General features: G+C 64.6%; 3 protein-coding genes and 1 long non-coding RNA gene across 12 annotated transcripts; 2 read left to right on the forward strand and 2 right to left on the reverse strand.

Moving 5' to 3' along the window:
* The first annotated feature begins 9 nt into the window (after window positions 1–9).
* On the forward strand, window positions 10–2,558 carry POLR2L (RNA polymerase II subunit L). Its single transcript, XM_012503810.2, has 2 exons — window positions 10–305; window positions 2,278–2,558. The coding sequence occupies exons 1-2, from the start codon at window positions 211–213 to the stop codon at window positions 2,384–2,386; spliced, it is 204 nt and encodes a 67-aa protein (XP_012359264.1). The 5' UTR covers window positions 10–210; the 3' UTR covers window positions 2,387–2,558.
* A 1,619-nt stretch (window positions 2,559–4,177) lies between these two features.
* On the reverse strand, window positions 4,178–10,400 carry CD151 (CD151 molecule (Raph blood group)). Of its 4 annotated transcripts, none has more exons than XM_030801973.1 (9): window positions 9,973–10,400; window positions 8,304–8,365; window positions 6,803–6,893; window positions 6,520–6,711; window positions 6,130–6,204; window positions 5,620–5,724; window positions 5,356–5,514; window positions 5,016–5,102; window positions 4,178–4,911 (listed from the first exon to the last, which is right to left on the reverse strand). In XM_030801973.1, exons 1-9 carry the CDS (start codon window positions 10,369–10,371, stop codon window positions 4,852–4,854), a joined length of 1,230 nt encoding a protein of 409 aa, XP_030657833.1. In that variant the 5' UTR covers window positions 10,372–10,400; the 3' UTR covers window positions 4,178–4,851. The 4 variants fall into 4 exon arrangements, with proteins under 4 accessions (XP_030657833.1, XP_030657835.1, XP_030657834.1 ...); XM_030801975.1 differs by having other exon boundaries at window positions 9,969–10,150; XM_030801974.1 differs by lacking the exon at window positions 8,304–8,365 and having other exon boundaries at window positions 9,969–10,094.
* Window positions 10,401–11,019: 619 nt separating this feature from the next.
* Window positions 11,020–15,169, reverse strand: CRACR2B (calcium release activated channel regulator 2B). 6 transcript variants are annotated; one of them, XM_003281313.4, is made up of 9 exons: window positions 14,202–15,169; window positions 14,011–14,122; window positions 13,450–13,630; window positions 12,855–13,001; window positions 12,650–12,737; window positions 12,274–12,366; window positions 11,955–12,121; window positions 11,692–11,763; window positions 11,020–11,452 (listed from the first exon to the last, which is right to left on the reverse strand). In XM_003281313.4, exons 1-9 carry the CDS (start codon window positions 14,364–14,366, stop codon window positions 11,278–11,280), a joined length of 1,200 nt encoding a protein of 399 aa, XP_003281361.2. In that variant the 5' UTR covers window positions 14,367–15,169; the 3' UTR covers window positions 11,020–11,277. The 6 variants fall into 6 exon arrangements, with proteins under 6 accessions (XP_003281361.2, XP_012359252.2, XP_030657831.1 ...); XM_003281314.4 differs by lacking the exon at window positions 11,955–12,121 and having other exon boundaries at window positions 11,426–11,452; XM_012503798.2 differs by lacking the exons at window positions 14,011–14,122; window positions 14,202–15,169 and having other exon boundaries at window positions 12,855–13,539.
* Window positions 12,339–13,724, forward strand: LOC115832149. The gene is made up of 2 exons (XR_004027587.1): window positions 12,339–12,422; window positions 12,704–13,724. It is a non-coding gene; the product is annotated as an uncharacterized LOC115832149 (long non-coding RNA).
* Window positions 15,170–16,047: the final 878 nt, after the last annotated feature.

Below are 16,047 nucleotides of genomic sequence, written 5' to 3' on the forward strand. Positions count from 1 at the left end.
CAGGAGCCCCGGGACGCACGGGGAACCCCCATCGCGGCGGAAACTACGGCCAGCGGCGCCGGGGCCGGTGGAGGAACGGCCGGAGAACGAGCGGAGAACGAGCGGAGCCGATCCTCCCGCGACAGTGGACGCGCCCGGGGCGGGGCCTAGGGGAGGGGGTTCTTCGCGTGCGGCGCGGCCGGGCCGGGCAGAGTGGGACGCGCCGCCGCCATGATCATCCCTGTACGCTGTTTCACTTGTGGCAAGATCGTCGGCAACAAGTGGGAGGCCTACCTGGGGCTGCTGCAGGCCGAGTACACCGAGGGGTGAGGCGCGGGCCGGGGCCGGGGGTTGGGGGCTGAGTCCGCCGTGGGGTGCGGGCCGGGGCCAGGGCTTGGAGGCTGAGTCCGCTGTGGGGTGCGGGCCGGGGCCAGGGCTTGGGGGCTGAGTCCGCCGTGGGGTGCGGGCCGGGGCGGGAGGCGCAGCGCTGCCTGAGGCCAGCGCCCCATGAGCAGCTTTAGGCCCGGCTTCTCCAGCCCCGCTCTGTGATCTGCTTTCGGGAGAACGTTATCCCCTGAAGTCTGGCGAGAGAACGGAGTTGGGCTTCAAACCAGTGATGTCCTGGGGATTCTAGGTGGCCTGGCGAGTCGCAGGCGTCTTGTCACCCGTAGTAAAGCCCTTGGCCTCCTCCCTATTCTCCTGTCTTTGCCCCCAGGCCCACCCCATGTTCTGCAAACCTAGCTGCAGGACGGGCGGGCGCGGCGGCTCACGTCTGTAATCCCAGCAGTTTGGGAGGCCGAGGCGAGAGGCTTGCTTGAGCCCAGGAGGTCGAGACCAGCCTGGACAACCTGGATCTCCAGAAGTTTATTTTATTTTTCTTTTTTGAGACGGAGTCTCGCTCTGTCGCCCAGGCTGGAGTGCAGTGGCGCGATCTCGGCTCACTGCAACCTCCGCCTCCTGGGTTCCAGCAATTCTCCTGCCTCAGCCTCCCGAGTAGCTGGGACTACAGCCGTGCACCACCACGCCCGGCTAATTTTTGTATTTTCAGTAGAGATGGGATTTCGCCATGTTGGCCAGGCTGGTCTCGAACTCCTGACCTCGTGATCCACCCGCCTCAACCTCCCAAAGTGCTGAGATTACAAGCGTGAGCCACCGCGCCTTGGCCCTCTTATCTTTTTAATTCGCCGGACATGGTGGTGCACACCTGTGGTCCCAGCTACTTGGGAGGCTGAGACGAGAGAATCGCTTGAGTCTGGGAGGCAGGTGGAGGTTGCAGTGAGCCGAGATCACGCCACTGCACTCCAGCCTGGAAGGGAGAGTGAAACTCCGTCTCACGCACACACACAGAAAAAGAAATGCAGGGTAGACTTGCTGACCACCCTCATCGGGCTTTGTGGGGGAGGCGTCCTTCTCCTGTGCTTGTCCCTTGGTGCTGCTGTCACCACCGTGCCTGAGTCTTGGTGCCCCCGCTGGAGTCTGACCCTTGCCCGCTGAGTCTTGGTCAGATGTGAAGCCCTGGGCTTGTGTGTGCCAGCCTGCCATAGGCTCTCAGTGCAGCTTGCTGGATGAATGAGGAAAGCGAGTGGGCTGCTAGACTGAGTGGCTGGTGGCCTGTCCAGACCCTTTCCCAGTGATAGGAACGGCAGGGGCCTCCCATGTGGCCTCCCCTTTCCTAAGTTTCTGTGTCTTTGCACATTGGAGCCATCAGTGTGGGAGTTTTCTGGAGGTCTTGAGGGTGACTGGAGCTAGGTCCCAGGGAAATTAAAGCTTCTGATTGGCTTGGGAAGTGGGAAAGGTGGCTCCCTGGAGAAGCAGTCTCTACCTGATGGAAGGAAGCAGAGGTGAGGAAAGACCCCACAGCGACAGAGTAGGGCTTGCTTTGGCTGGGGTGGGGGTGAACCAGCTAAGGGCAGGCCCCTGGAGAGCTACCCTGCTGTGGCTAGTGCTGGATGAGGGGGCTGCACATCAGCACCTTGGTGGCCTTGGTTTTCTAAGCTCCCCCCAATTACTTCGTTTTTGTTTCATTTACATTTCTCACATATGTTATACACACGTATGTACAGCCAGAGTAGGTGGGAGAGGAGGCTCCTCACGCTCCACCCAGGGATCTGGGCATTTCCAGGTTACTCCAGCCAGGATCGTACTGCTAGGTCTCAGCTTCTGATCCGGGTGAATCTGTTCGCCTTGCCGGTAGCAGAGGGGTGAGGCCAGCAGGCAGTGAGGCAGGTTGGATGTGGGCTCCAGGCCTTGGCAGACCGTAGAGAACTCAGTTGGCCTCTGCTCCTCCCCTCGACACAGGGATGCGCTGGACGCCCTGGGCCTGAAGCGCTACTGCTGCCGCCGGATGCTGCTGGCCCACGTGGACCTGATCGAGAAGCTGCTCAATTATGCACCCCTGGAGAAGTGACCACGGTGGAGCCCACCCACCTGCTGGGCTGACCATGGGCCCTGAGCGTCCTGCCCTGAATTCACGAGGCTGAGGCATCCGGGAGCTGGCGCAATGCCTGGCTGCAGCATGTGTGTATCCCGTCCCCTACTCTGGAAGGAACCATCCAGTAAAGGTCTTTCAGAACCACCAAGGTCCCAGCCCTCACTCGGATGTCAGGGGCCAGGTCTAGGCCCAGCTCTCACACTGCGGCAGCCCAGTGAAGCAGACTGGGCCATGAACTCTCCTAGCCCTGGGGCCAGCGTCTTCCACAGGCAACCCTCCAGGAGGCACTGCCAGGAGAGCCTTCCATCTTGGGGCTCTTTGAGGTTCCCTCCTTCTGGGCGCTCTTCAGGCTGACACAGAGGCTCCTGTACCCTCTCTCAGAATCTGAAGAGCCAGATTTAGGCCGGGCGAAGGGGCTCACCCCTATAATCCCAGCACTTTGGGAAGCCAAGGCAGGAGGATCACTTGAGTCCAGAAATTCAAGACCCGCCTGGGCATCATAATGAGACCCCATCTCTACAACAAAATTTAATAAATTAGCTGGGCACAGTGTTCACACCTGTAGTCCCCTCAGGGGGCTGAGGCAGGAGGATCACTGGAGCCTGGGAGGTTGCCACTGCAGTGAACTGTGTTTGCACCACTGCACTCCAGCCTGGGCAACAGAGTGAGACTCTGTCTCAATACAACTATTAAAAAAAAGAGAAGGCCGGGCGTGGTGGCTCACGCCTGTAATCCCAGCACTTTGGGAGGCTGAGGCGGGTGGATCACGAGGTCAGGACATGGAGACCATCCTGGCTAGCACGGTGAAACCCCGTCTCTACTAAAAATACAAAAAATTAGCCAGGCGTGGTGGCGGGCGCCTGTAGTCCCAGCCACTCGGGAGGCTGAGGCAGCAGAATGGCGTGAACCCGGGAGGCAGAGCTTGCCGTGAGCGGAGATCGCGCCACTGCATTCCAGCCTGGGTGACAGAGCAAGATTCTGTCTCAAAAAAAAAAAAAAAAAGAGAAACAGATCTGGGGCCCAGTCTCTGCTATGGTCACCGCTGCCAATACCTGCTGGCCCCTGCCCACTGCTGCCTGTCCCTGAGGGTCCCACCGAAGCCCAGCAGGGAGGGCAGGCCTTAAGACACTCCTAGCTGGGTTGGGAGATGGCCCTAAGGAGGCCCTGCTGTCCAGGCAGTGCTGCCAGCAAGCACCCTAGGCCAGATGTCCCTGCTGCCCGGATATCTGGCCTGGTGTCCTCTGGTAGGGGAGAACGGGTCTGCCTGAGGGTCTACAGTTCTGAGCCTTAAGGAGGCTCCCATCTCCAGCGTACCTCTGCCAGATACCAGGCTCTGGTACTTCCTACCCTCTGGCCCCCAGCAGGGCCTATAGGCTCCTCCATGTAAACCCCCTCACCCTACTGCCCCCACCCCATCTGCCTGACGCCTCTTACCTGGGCATGGCCCCCAGTCTGCACCCTTCCCATGTCTGCTCCCCACCATGGCCAGGAGGGTCTTTGGAAACCATTTTTCCTCTCCCCCAGGGGCTCTGAACACACCATCTCACCATTTAGGAACATGCTCGGTTCTTTCTGCTGTGAGGCCTGTGCCCAGCTGTCCCTGGCATCAGACCTCCCTTCCCTGGAGCCCCATGGGGGGTGTGTCCTCTTGGCTCTGCCCTTCTTTGTCCTGACACTGGGTGGGGCGGGGGGGGGGGGTCTGTCTACTCTGCTGGATGCGAGGGCCCTGAGAACAGACCACCATCTGTTACCAGCACAGCGAGCTCGTCCATCTGCTCTACAAGTGTTTATTGAGCACCTGTATGTAGCAGGGACGGTTATAGGCATCTGGGTACAGCAGTGAACAAAGCCAGGAAGCCCCTGCCCCGCACAGGCACACGGACAGGGCAGTGCAGAGTGACCACGTGGCATTTCGGATGGTGGTGACCGCGGTGGGGAAGACAGCAGGGGTTCTGGCTGTCGAGGGAGATGAGGCCTGGGTGGGTGGGGAGGGGCAGAGGCCCAGGCCCAAGGGTCAGAGCTCACCCGGCTTCCCCGATTGGGATGGGACCATGTAGCTGTAAGGCAAAGTCCCAGTTCCTGAAGGGCCTGGGGCGTGAAGGGTTTCTCCCCCTGCTGGGAACACGCAGCCTTGCCCCACTCAGCAAGGCCCCTTCCAGCCTGCATCTGACCACCAGGCAGAGAGTACGTCCGGGTAGCCCCACAAAACACCCCCCAAACTTCGCCCCGCCAGCCCCCCTCACCTCCCCTGCTGGGCGTTGGTGTGCAGCGAAAGGCACTTGAAGCTGCCTCTGAGGTTGGAGTCCCCAGAGGTTATGGTGATGGCACAAGGTGGGTGTCATCAGGGAACCCAGCCCCTGGTACTCAGTAGTCTCAGCTCAGTAGTTGGGTGCAGCAGCAGCAGCAAGGCACAGCGAGCCGCAGCCAAGCCCGGGGCAGGATCAGTAGTGCTCCAGCTTGAGACTCCTGTACAGGCAGCACGTGAAGACCATGCCAAAGACCTGTGTGCAGAGCCGGGCGGGCGTAAGCAGACGTCATGGGGCCACCAGCCACCGCCCTGCCCTGTGTCCCCAACAAGATGACCGCCACCCCCATGTGCCCTCACCTGCACACAGGCAATGCCGATCCCCACAGCCCCAATGACCCTCAGGTGCTCCTGGATGAAGGTCTCCAACTTGGTGATGCAGCCGCCCTGCGGGGCACGGATGAGTGTTGAAGGCAGGCCCAGGGGGCACCTCCCACTGGCCCCTACTGCCTCCAGCCTCCAGTCAAGCCCACCCCTAGCACCTAGGCAGCCAGGCCACCAACAGCTCAGCTAGCCACTGGGCTGCCCACCCACTTCCTCGTAGATAATTGGAGGTGTGGTCTCACTGCCCACATCCGGCCACTGGGGTGACCCCCCACCTCCTGGTAGATATTGGAGGCGTGTCCCACTGCACACCCACCTCCACCTTGTAGATGTTGGAGGCATGGTCCCGCTGCCCACAACCAGCCACCACCGTCTTGCAGCAGCTGTCGGGGACCACGCGGCCACCAGCCTCCCCTGAGTGGATCCACTCACTGTCTCGCCAGTCCTGTGAATTGTTGCTGCCACAGCAGTGGAACTGCATCAAGAACAAGGCTGGGGGTGAGACCTGGGGCTAGAGGCTCCTGCAGAGGTCCAGGGAGGCCCTGGGGATGCACGTGCCCTCCCAGCACCACCCAGCCACCTCCTGCTGCAGCTGGTCCACGGCGCTGGTCACAGCCTCATGGCCCGGCTGGTGGTAGCGCTTGGTCATGGTGTCCTTCAAGTTCTCCTTGAGCTCCGTGTTCAGCTGGGGTTGGGGTGCAGGAAACTTCAGCCTCAGTCTAAGACCTTCCAAGGTGGGGCTGGCAGAGCCCCAGGATGGCCGGCGGGGAGGCCCAGGGCCCGGCTCAGAGCCACAGGGAAGGGCTGAGGTCAGACCTCAGTGTGAGGGGAGGTTGGGTGGTGCCAGGACCGTCACCAGGGTGACAGTGGAGTGCGGCAGAGGCAGAGAGGGCTTCTGGATCCCCTGGACACCTGCCTGACCCCGTGTGCCCCTGCAGAGACCCAGACCTCACCTCCAGGGCACAGTGGCACGTTGGTCAGCTCTGGGACCATGGGGGTGGGGGTCGGGTTAGCCATGCGTGTGCATCTGTGTGTGTCCGCCCCGCCTGTGCATGTCTGTGTCTCTGAATGGCCTGCCCAGGCCCCTCACCTGCTGGTAGTAGGCGTAGGCGAGGATACCAGCGATGATCTCCAGCAGAAAGATGATGAGGAGCAGGATGAAGTACTGCGGGGGCACAAGGGCACCCTTGTTCTAGGCCCAGGCCTAGTGCACCTCAGAGCAGAGTCCCCACCCCAGCTCCCCAGGCTCCAGGTGGGGGCTGAGGGGCAGCCACCCTCCCTGAACCTTGCTTGCGGAGCTGGTGTCTTCCCTCAGCTGGTCCAGTGGGAATGTGGGGACCCACAGGACTAGGCAGGTGTGGAAGGACCGTGACCCCCCCCGCCAGGTGAGCACAGCAAGGGACAGGTTCAAAGCCTGCAGTGACGACCTCCTTGGACCCATCCACACCACCCCCACCCCATGGCCCTGCGCCCTCCTGACCAGGCGCAGCAGGTTCCGACGCTCCTTGAAGGTGGCGCAGCAGCCCAAGACCCCAGTCACCATGACGACAGCGCCCGCCACCACCAGGATGTAGGCTGTGGCCAGGTAGGTGCCCGAGGCCAGCAGGCTGATGTAGTCACTCTTGAGGGCCAGCGTCCAGATGCCCACTGCCATGACAGCCAGGCCGGCCAGCTACAAGCAGTACACAATGGTCACGGAGTCGGCCCATGTCTGATGATGGCCCGGGAGGGGTGGGGGTGGGGGCAAGGCGACCCCTCCTCACCCAGAAGCAGCAGTTGTAGGTAAACAGCAGGTACTTGAGGCAAACGGTGCCACATGTTGTCTTCTTCTCGTTGAACTCACCCATCCTGGGGCTGGAGAGGCAGGGGAGGGGTCAGCGGGGCCACAGCACCAGGCCCCTGACTGGGGGACGGATAGAAGGAGGGGACACAGGGCCGGGCGCGGTGGCTCATGCCTCTAATCCCAGCACTTTGGGAGGCCAAGGCGGGTGGATCACAAGGTCAGGAGATCAAGACCATCCTGGCTAACACGGTGAAACCCTCTCTCTGCTAAACAAAATACAAAAAATTAGCCGGGCGTGGTGGTGGGCTCCCAGCTACTCAGGAGGCTGAGGCAGGAGAATGGCGTGAACCCGGGAGGCGGAGCTTGCAGTGAGCCGAGGTGGCGCCACTGCACTCCAGCCTGGGCAACAGAGCGGGACTCCGTCTCAAAAAAAAGGGGGCCGGGTGCGGTGGCTCACGCTTGTAATCCCAGCACTTTGGGAGGCCGAGGCGGGCGGATCACGAGGTCAGGAGATCGAGACCACGGTGAAACTCCGTCTCTACTAAAAAATACAAAAAACTAGCCGGGCGTGGTGGCGGGCGCCTGTAGTCGCAGCTACTCGGAGAGGCTGAGGCAGGAGAATGGCGTGAACCCGGGAGGCGGAGCTTGCAGTGAGCCGAGATTGCGCCACTGCACTCCAGCCTGGGCGACACAGCGAGACTCCGTCTCAAAAAAAAAAAAAAAAAAAAAGGAGGGGACACAGATGCCCAAGCCAGCCCAGGAGTCGGGGCAGAGCCAGCCACTGTCCTGGGAGGCCTGCGAAGGAGCCCCTGTGGGAACAGGACGTGTCACTTCCTAGCGACTCAGGAGCCCTGACAGCCAGGACACACCCCTGGTGCCCACAGACAGGACAGGGGTTACGGAGGACCTCCCACCATCACTGCTGACTCACCCCTGCTGGCGGCCGGGGGAGGAAGCCCTAGCAGGTACCTCCGGTGAGCTCATGCCAGCCTGCCCGCTCCCCACGGCATTCCCGGGACCCCACGTCACAGGCTGGCAGGAGCCTACGGGCCTGCAGTAAGGGCGGAGGTGGCCACTCAGACAGCAGAGGGGCAGGGGCTCAGACAGGCCCCAGCTCAGCCGCTTCCTAAGGCTCTTCAGGCCTGTTTACGGTCTGTTAAAGGGCAGCCCTTCGTTCATCCTGGCCCGAGTGGGGAAAATGAAGTGTGGAGGCCGGTAGAGCCTGGCAGACTGGGAAGGTTTTTCCTGGACAGGGGACCCACACCAACCCGAGGGGGCAGCGCAGACAGGCTGTGCCCCTCCCCAGTGGCCCCATGCCCTGCCCGACATGCAGCAGTGGGCAAGCTGTGAGCACGGGAAAGCCAGGGAGGGTGTGAGGTGCAGACAGCAGCTGAGCACCCTGGGCCACGTTTCCAGACAGCACAGCCAGGCCTGGACTTTCACCGCCCCGCCTGCTCTGCCCCACCCTGGCCAGCACTCACCAGCCGGGCTGGAAACGACTCCTCTGCAGGACAGGTGGATAGAAGCTCCCCAGGACTCTAGGCTAGAGAGGCAAGGACATGTCAGGTCACAGGTTACAGGTCTGGCCCAAGGGCCAGAGTGGGCCGGGTTCATTCTGGAGGCAGAGAGGAGTGGCCAAGCCCGGTATTTTAGTCTGGGCTAGGGTGCGGCAAGGCAGAGGACTTTTTTTTCCTTTTTTTGAGACGGAGTTTCGCTCTGTCACCCAGGCTGGAGTGCAATGGCACCATCTCAGCTCACTGCAACCTCCGCCTGCTGAGTTCAAGCAATTCTCCTGCCTCAGCCTCCTGAGTCACTGGGATTACAGGCGCCCACCACCACACCCAGCTAATGTTGGTATTTTTAGTAGAGATGGAGTTTCATCATGTTGACCAGGCTGGTCTCAAACTCCTGACCTTAGATGTTCCACTCGCCTTGGCCTCCCGAGGCAGAGGACATTTCGGGACAGTCTGATCCTGGGAGGGATCATGTCTTCCCCCAGGTGCCCCGCTCTTGGCCTTCGCTCCAGACCCATCACTGGCCCTTCCCCCGCAAACAGCAGCAGCTACAGCCTGGGAAAGAGGCTTCATGGAGCTGGAGGGGGACAGACCTGACCACCGAGCTGAGAGGGGACATTCACCCTCCATGAAGGAGCCGGGGCCTAAATACACGCACGAAGGGTGGCACAAGCAGACCCTGCCACCGAGGGGCGGGTGTGTCTGCCACCGATGGGGGGGATGTGTCTGCCACCGATGGGGATGTGTGTCTCTGCCACCGAGGGGGAGGATGTGTGTCTCTGCCACCGAGGGGGGGATGCGTGTCTGCCACCGAGGGGGGGATGTGTGTCTGCCACCGAGAGGGGGGATGTGTCTGCCACCGAGGGGGTTGTGTGTCTGCCACGGATGGGGGGATGTGTGTCTGCCACCGAGCTGGGGGGATGTGTGAGCTCCTCACGAACCTGTCCCTGGCCTGGCTGTGAGGTCCCAGGCTTTCTGGAGAAGCTGGTTCTGGGCACAGATGCGGCCTCCGCCGCGAGGACACAGGCGACCCGCTGAGGAGTGGCCCCTCTTCCCAGGAATGCCTGGTCCCTCTGAACCCCCTGGGAAAGGGCCGTCCAGAAATAGCTCTCTGTCCCTCCCCCAGTCCCCGGGACCTGCACCAGGCCCCTGGGCGGCCCGCGCCCTATCAAGGGGAGCCCCAGTCAGGGGGACCTGGGACTCCGCGCCTGCCAAGCGTCCCCGGGGCACTGCAATGAGGTCACCGCCGCCGCCGACCCCGCCCGGCGCGGCCAATGGCGCGCCCACTTGCACGCGGGCAGGGGTTGCTGCGGGCGGAGGGAAGGCGGCCGTGTCCAGGGACAATGAGCAGGGTTTCCAGGCTGCGCGTCCCGGGACCCCTGGGCCGAAGGGGGCCGTCAGGCCGGTCCAAGGGCCTAGGAGGCGCCTCTCCTTCCCGCTGCGCCTCCCCCACCCGTCCGGAGTCCGCCTCCCGCGGAAGGGCCAGCGAGGGAGCTGGGCCAGGCGGTGGGTGCGGCCTCCCGGAACCTCCTGGGGCCTGCGGCTGGGCCTCCGGGACTGGGGCGCGCAGGGCCTTCGCCCCCCTCGCCCCCCTCGCCCCGCTCGGCCGAGCTGTCGTGGCCGCGCACTCACCTACCACGCGTCGGAGTCCGGGCCCTGGCGGCGGCGGCGGCGGCGGCTGCGGGGGCGGTGGCTCCCAGCGCTGAGAATGGGCGGCCCGGGGCCTACGAGGGAGACGCCCCTCCCCGCCCAGGCCCCGCCCCGGCCTCAAGCCCCGCCCGCGGCGGCTGGCGCTCGGCAGGTCTGAACCCGCGTGGCGGGCGGGAGCCGGTGGGCGTAGGCGCTGGGGGTCGACCCGGCACTGCGGAGGCCGGGGAGCTGCAGCCCTTGGGGGCGCCAACAGCCCAGCAAGGGCCCATCCGGTCCAAGGACAGAAGAGCTGGGCGGGAGGCGGGCCCGGAGGTAAGACGGCGACCAGCCCAGCCAGAGGCCCTGGGCTGTGGCGACCCGGCCCTCCTCCATGCCCAACCCCCATCTCTTTCTCCGCACCCAGGAACCGCCCAGAGGCTGCAGGGGTCGGCAGAACGGATGCCGGCCTGGGGCAGGGGAGGGCCTAGCGCTGTGGGCAGATGCAGAAGGGCTACTCTACGTGCAGTGTGGACAGCCTAGAAACCCGGGCAGTCCTGGGGTCCCAGCGAGAGATACCCATGGGGTCCTGGGGCGCCATGCCCTCCAGACTGGAAGGGACCACTGGGAGCGGTGCGAGGAGGTGAGGGACGAAGGGCAGGGCCGGCCTAGGGCTGCACCAAGACGCCAAGAGTGGGAGTGAGGAAGAAGGGGGCTCCCCACCCACCAAGCTCATTCATCACAGCCACAGGAGAGGGCCAGCATGGGAGGGGGTGGCCGACCGAGGCCGGGAACCTTCCCGGCCTCCCTGGCGAGACAGTGGGAAGCCCTGATCCACACACTGGCGAGGGCCCTGTGGGGCTCCAGCCTTGGTGGGTAGTGTGAGTTTGGGGCATGAGCAGGGACACAAGAGAACACGCAGGACCTCAGCCCCATCGCCGCAGGCCCGCGCTCCCTGTATTCACCCACACAGCCTGCGTGCACAGGTGCCCACCTCATCCATGTGGCGCACACAGGCTGTGGCTCCCAGACACACGGAAGGCCCAGGAGGACGCAGTGCAGTCAGTGGGTTTTATTTGACGAGGGGGTTTTTCTGCTGAACTGAGATGGGGTTGATTGAATGGAGACAGAGCGAAGACTGGCAGACGGCACGCGGGACCCTGGCCACTCCCGGGCTAGGTCCTTCATGTCTCCAGTCAGGCGAGCCTGGGGCCCCCTGGGGAGAGCCTGCATCCTGAGTGGGCACCCCCCACCCATGACAAGCCTCCTGCAAGGGCAGCTTCTAGCTCATGGTCCATGAGTCACTCGGGGCTGGTTACCGGGCACTGGGAAGGTGGCCAGAGCCGCGTCTGGGGGGCCGAGCCCAGCAACAGCAGCAGCAGCAGGTGGGCCCAGGCAAGCGGGCTGTTGTCAGAGCCTTCCTGCAGCTGCTGGCCGCCCGCCTGGCCTCGCAGGCGTCCCTGTCATCCCGCAGCCGTGTATTCAGCTCCCTAGGGAAGGAAGAGTCTGACACTGAGAGGGTCTGAGGGAGCTCACGGTGGGGGGAGGCGAGCTCTGACTCCCCTCAGAGCGAAGAGAGGTGTCTGGCTGGGGCTGCAGTGTGAGGGGTGAAAGGCAGACATAAGGAAGGACTTCCGGTGGAGTAGCGCGGCAGCCAAGAATGTTGGGGAGCTTGGAGCCCCCAAGCTCCTCTGAGCCTCTTCCCTCTCGGGCCTGAGCCTGACCGTACCTGAGCAGCTCCAGTTGCCGTAGCAGGCTGACTTTCTCTTTCTGCATGTTCCTGGAGACGGCGACCACGTCTCTGTGGGTGGGAGGTGGTGACCTGGCTGCAGGAAGGCTCCCTGGGGAGCCCCAGGACCCCCTAGAAGACCCTCCCTCCCACGGGGCGGGCATGGGACTTGAGATGGGGGTGAAAGTGGCCCAGACCTGAGCGCCCGCCGGCCCCGCCCCCGGGACACGCACCGGGGCCCGCCCAGCCCCATCCCCGGGCACCGTTGGGTTTGCTCCTGGCGGCCTCGCGCTTCGCTCTCCAGCCTGCGGATCTGCTCCTGCGCCCCCTCCAGCTGCGTTCGCAGCGCCTCGTGCGCCCGCCACAGCTGGGAGTTCTGGGCCTGCGCCTCCAGGTGCTCCGCAGCCCGGGCGTGCAGCTGCTGTTCTAACTGGAGGGTAGAAGGATGGAGACCGGTGAGGAACGCCCCCTCTTCCCCGGGGTGCTGGGCGTGCCCCAGGCTCCCGACAACCCGGGGATGCTAAGGCACAGGGGGAGAGTGCACGGGTGACCGTGGGGACAGGGCAGGGGCCGGGCGCTCACCTCCCGCTGCCGCAGGCCCGCGCGTTCCAGGTCCTGCTCGCGGCTCTGCAGCTCCAGCTCCAGGCGGCTTCTCCGCTCCCCAAGGGCGAAGTTCTGGGACGCACGGAAGACCACTGAGCCTCCGCCGGCCACTCGGCCATCCAAAAGAGGTACACGGAGGGCCAGGGGCTGGGAGTGGGCCAGGGCGGAGCGGGGTCGGGTGGAGAAGACCGGGCGGGGGTGATAGGTGAGGCCCAGTGGGGTCTCCTTGGGCTGAGTGCAGCCTGGACCCGCGGAGGTGGGGCCGTCGGGGAGGGATTAATTCAGAGAAGGCGGAGCCAGGGAGGCCAGCGAGGTGGGATTGGGCCTGGCGGGAGGGGCGGGGCCCGAGGCCCACCTGACTCGGCGGGCGCCGGCTCTGCTCACGAAGCTGCTCCGTCTCCTCGTACAGAGCGCGCACCTCCCTCTCGTGCTCGCTCTCGCGCCTTCGGGGGACCGGGCGACCCCGGATGAGAACTTGCCAGCGCTACAGCCCCCTGGCACCGCCTCTGCTGCTGCCCTGAGGCCCTCCACTGGCCCCCAGACCCCACCCCGGCCCTCACCTCCGCAGCGCCTGCTCCAGGCCGTCGCGCTCCCGGGCCGCCTCCTCCAGGCAGGCCGACGCGCGTATCAGAACATCCTCGAAAGAGCTCAGCAGCTCGGGGCGCTCGCGCTGCAGCCTGGCCCAGAGTGTCCTCACAGCCCGCTGCCTGGAGGGCGGGCGGGCGGGAACTGAGGCTGGAGCTGGCAGAGGCGGGAAGCAGGCTTCCCTCCGCCAACAGCAAACCCTTAGGAGACTCCTTCGCCCCTGGGCAGGACAGGAGCACTTGCTGCGTGCAGGGCATCCCTCCCGTGAGCGCTTTCGCCCCTGCCCGGCGTGCGTGGTCGGTGAGGTGTATGTACCCTGGGCAGTGCCCGTATGTGGCCCCGCGCCCGGCGCTGCGCCTCCTCCCTGCAGCCCTGGCTGCTGCCTCATGAAATGCAAATTCTGCGGGAAATCATGCCGGGTCCCTCCCAGGGAATCGCAGCTGACACTAGGCTGGGCCTGACCCGGCCTAGAGACCCTGTGCAGAACCCGCACTCGGGTGACAAGGGCAGACAGTATGCGGGCAGAGAACAGCAGAGGGGGCAGTGGGAGCGGGGCCAGCGCCGACTCACTCGCCCAGGACCGGGGCCACCCCCAGCTGCTCCAGCGCCGTGGGGTATGGCTCCTCCTCTTCCTCCTCCTCATCCAGAGATCCCCCCGTGCCCCGCACGTCGAGCCCGCCCGACTCGAAGGTCTCCTCGGGAGTCCTGCAGGGGTTCGCTCCCTGGGCCGACTCCACCCCCACAAACATCCCTGCGGGCATGGAGCGAGCGATTACCAGGGCTGTGGGTCGCCACCCTGGCTGTGTCCCCGTTCACCCTCCCAACAAGTATCCTGCCCTCTCTCAGGGCCCAGTTTCCTGTTTTTCTTCCTTATTCTGGTCCTATTGGCCTGGAAACAAGAGGTGACAGGCCGGCTCCCAGCCCCACCGGAGCTTAGCACAGGAGAGGAGCTGGGGGACAGGAAGGTCAGCTCCACACACTCCACCGCAGCTGGGAGCCCCCAAGCGCGAGTGCGTGCAGACAAAGCACGGGCCCTGGAGGAAGGAGGACAGAGGCACCGGCAGCTCAGGATGCCACACGTGCCGGGCCTCCAGCTCTGGGCAATGGGGGATAGGCAGGCCTCAGGCTCACCCAGACCCAGGCAGAACTCCCGGGCGGTGAGGAAGCCAGTGTGAGCCTGGTCCAGACTTTCAAACACAGCCTCCAGCTGCTCTGGTGTGAGGGGTAGGTCGCTCTGGAGACCCTGGTCAGGGAAGGAGAGCAGATATGAGCCGCTGAGGTCAGCCCAGGGCCGAAGCAGTCTCTCGGGGCGGGGGACTCACCTGCAGGTCGTGCCTGGTGATGAAACCCTTAGCCTCCTTGTCACACAGCAGAAACAGCTCCTCTGCCTGCTCCAGCATTGCAGTCTGTGGCCCTGCAGAGCCCCCCTCGAGCTCCCCCTCTTCCTCCTGGGCCTCATCAGCCCCAGGCTTTCCGGGGCTGGCCATGAGAGCAGGGGTCCTCAGCCTGGCCTTCAGGTGCTGTGAAGCCAAGGGAGGGCCAGAAGAAATTCAGAGGTGAGCAGATGGGGTGCAAGTTGTGTCTGAAGGCTCAGCCGAGTGCCCTCCCTGTAGCAGGTGGGAAGGTGGGCTGAAGGCAAGGTGGGGCCAGGGGGCTGGGGGTGGAAAATGCTGCAGGCTTGGGGTGTCACTGGGATGGGTGATGTAGGCTCAGGGCCTGTGGGTGCTGCCCCAGTGGGTCTGGCATCTCAGGAGGCTGGAACCCAGGAGGGGCTGCCAACTTCAGGAGAGGAGGAGCTGGAGGTGATGGCAATCTCAGGGGCCAGTGGAGAAGACCTGGTGATAAGGAAGGTGGGATCCTGAAAGCTGAGAGGAGCAGGCTTGGGGTCAGTGAGGGAGGAGCCGGTCACACTGTGCAACTGGAGATCTGATCCAAAATGATGGCTCAGCCAGTCCTGACCAAGTCCTTAGCCCCTGGCCTGGGCCTGTGTGGCCCAGCCTCATGACAGCTGGCAGGCAGGGCAAACTTCTCCCTCCTGCCCACCTGCCCCTCCCTCCCCACAACTGAGCCCACAGAGTGCAGGGACAAGGTCCCAGCCTGCAGAGCCCTGCGCCTCTGACGCCCCACTCAGGAACACTTTCAGATTCGAGACCTAACACCCTTGCCCCACAACACTAAGGCCCTTCCCTGTTTCAGAACTCCCTGGGGCCTCCCTTCCCACCTCCTTGCAGGGACGCCCCGCCCCCTAACCAGAGCCACCTGTCCTTCACACAATGTCCTGATCCCGGATTTCCCAAAGTTGCTACCCACCAACCCCCACCTTCCCCCACTGGAGAGCTGGGATCCTATCCCCTCAGTCTCCGCCCAGCGTCTCTTCCTTAGCCCCGGCGACCTCCAAAGAGGGCAAGTCTGGACAGGTGAGAGAAGGGGACACGAGACGCCAGGGCCGTTGCCTCCAGGCCACGTTGTCGCCTCGCCCGCCCTCCGGCTTGCCGGCTAGACCGGAGGTCCACCCCAGCCGGAAGCCGCGCGGCGTCAGGGCCCCAGGGAGGTGGGAGGCTGGGCTGGCGGGGTGGGGCGGCCAGCCTCCTGTGCTCCCCGAAACTCTGGGGGACAAGCCCGCCCTTACCCCTGCCGCCGCGCGCCCCGAGGGGGTAACAGGAGTTCCCGACCGAGACGCTCAGGTTTGGCGCGGGCCACGGCGGCCCGGAGGGGGTGCCGGCGGCGGGTGCCGGGCGGGCGGCAGTGGAGGGGCCTCAGCGGCGGGACCAGCGGTCGCCTACCTGCGAGCTGCGCCGCCGCACCTGCCGCGCGCCCGGGCCGCTCCTCCCGGAAACGCTAGGCGCGCCCCGCCCCAGCTGGGACCCGGACGGGCGTTGGGGGCACCGGGCCCGGAGCGACCCCTGCCGCTTCGCAGGCACCGAGACCCCCGCTTGGGCCGGCCCCGGGAGGAGCCACTCTGCGCCGCTGTCGCCTGTCCCCGCCTCTCTGCGCTGCCCCGGCAGCCCGATCCCTGGAGGCTCGAGCGAGCAGTGGAGCAACGATATGCCCCAGAGACCCAGGGACCCCCCGGAGCAGGGACAAGGCTGCGGGGGTCGGGCGTAGACACCAGCGCCTGGGAGGGGCTGCTCCTCTCCGGAGGGAGCCCGACTTAAGGCGCCAAAAAGT

The sequence above is a fragment of the Nomascus leucogenys genome, chromosome 21, assembly GCF_006542625.1.
Source record: "Nomascus leucogenys isolate Asia chromosome 21, Asia_NLE_v1, whole genome shotgun sequence".
Taxonomy (NCBI): Eukaryota; Metazoa; Chordata; class Mammalia; order Primates; family Hylobatidae; genus Nomascus; species Nomascus leucogenys.

Bases quoted from the DNA above. Each gene is read 5' to 3' on its own strand.
- POLR2L (XM_012503810.2), top strand. From the start codon at position 211: ATGATCATCCCTGTACGCTGTTTCACTTGTGGCAAGATCGTCGGCAAC. The intron at 306-2,277 runs GTGAGGCGCGGG...CCCTCGACACAG, and splicing joins CAGGCCGAGTACACCGAGGG to GGATGCGCTGGACGCCCTGG.
- CD151 (XM_030801973.1), bottom strand. From the start codon at position 10,371: ATGGGGGTTGGGCATGGAGGAGGGCCGGGTCGCCACAGCCCAGGGCCT. The intron at 5,725-6,129 runs GTGAGGGGCCTG...CCCCAACCCCAG, and splicing joins CCTACGCCTACTACCAGCAG to CTGAACACGGAGCTCAAGGA. The intron at 4,912-5,015 runs GTGAGGGCACAT...CTCTGCACACAG, and splicing joins TCGGCATTGCCTGTGTGCAG to GTCTTTGGCATGGTCTTCAC.
- CRACR2B (XM_030801970.1), bottom strand. From the start codon at position 13,522: ATGAGGAGGAGGAAGAGGAGGAGCCATACCCCACGGCGCTGGAGCAGC. The intron at 12,367-12,649 runs GTGGGCCTCGGG...CGTGCGTCCCAG, and splicing joins GCCGGCGCCCGCCGAGTCAG to AACTTCGCCCTTGGGGAGCG. The intron at 12,122-12,273 runs GTGAGCGCCCGG...TCTACCCTCCAG, and splicing joins CGGGCCTGCGGCAGCGGGAG to TTAGAACAGCAGCTGCACGC.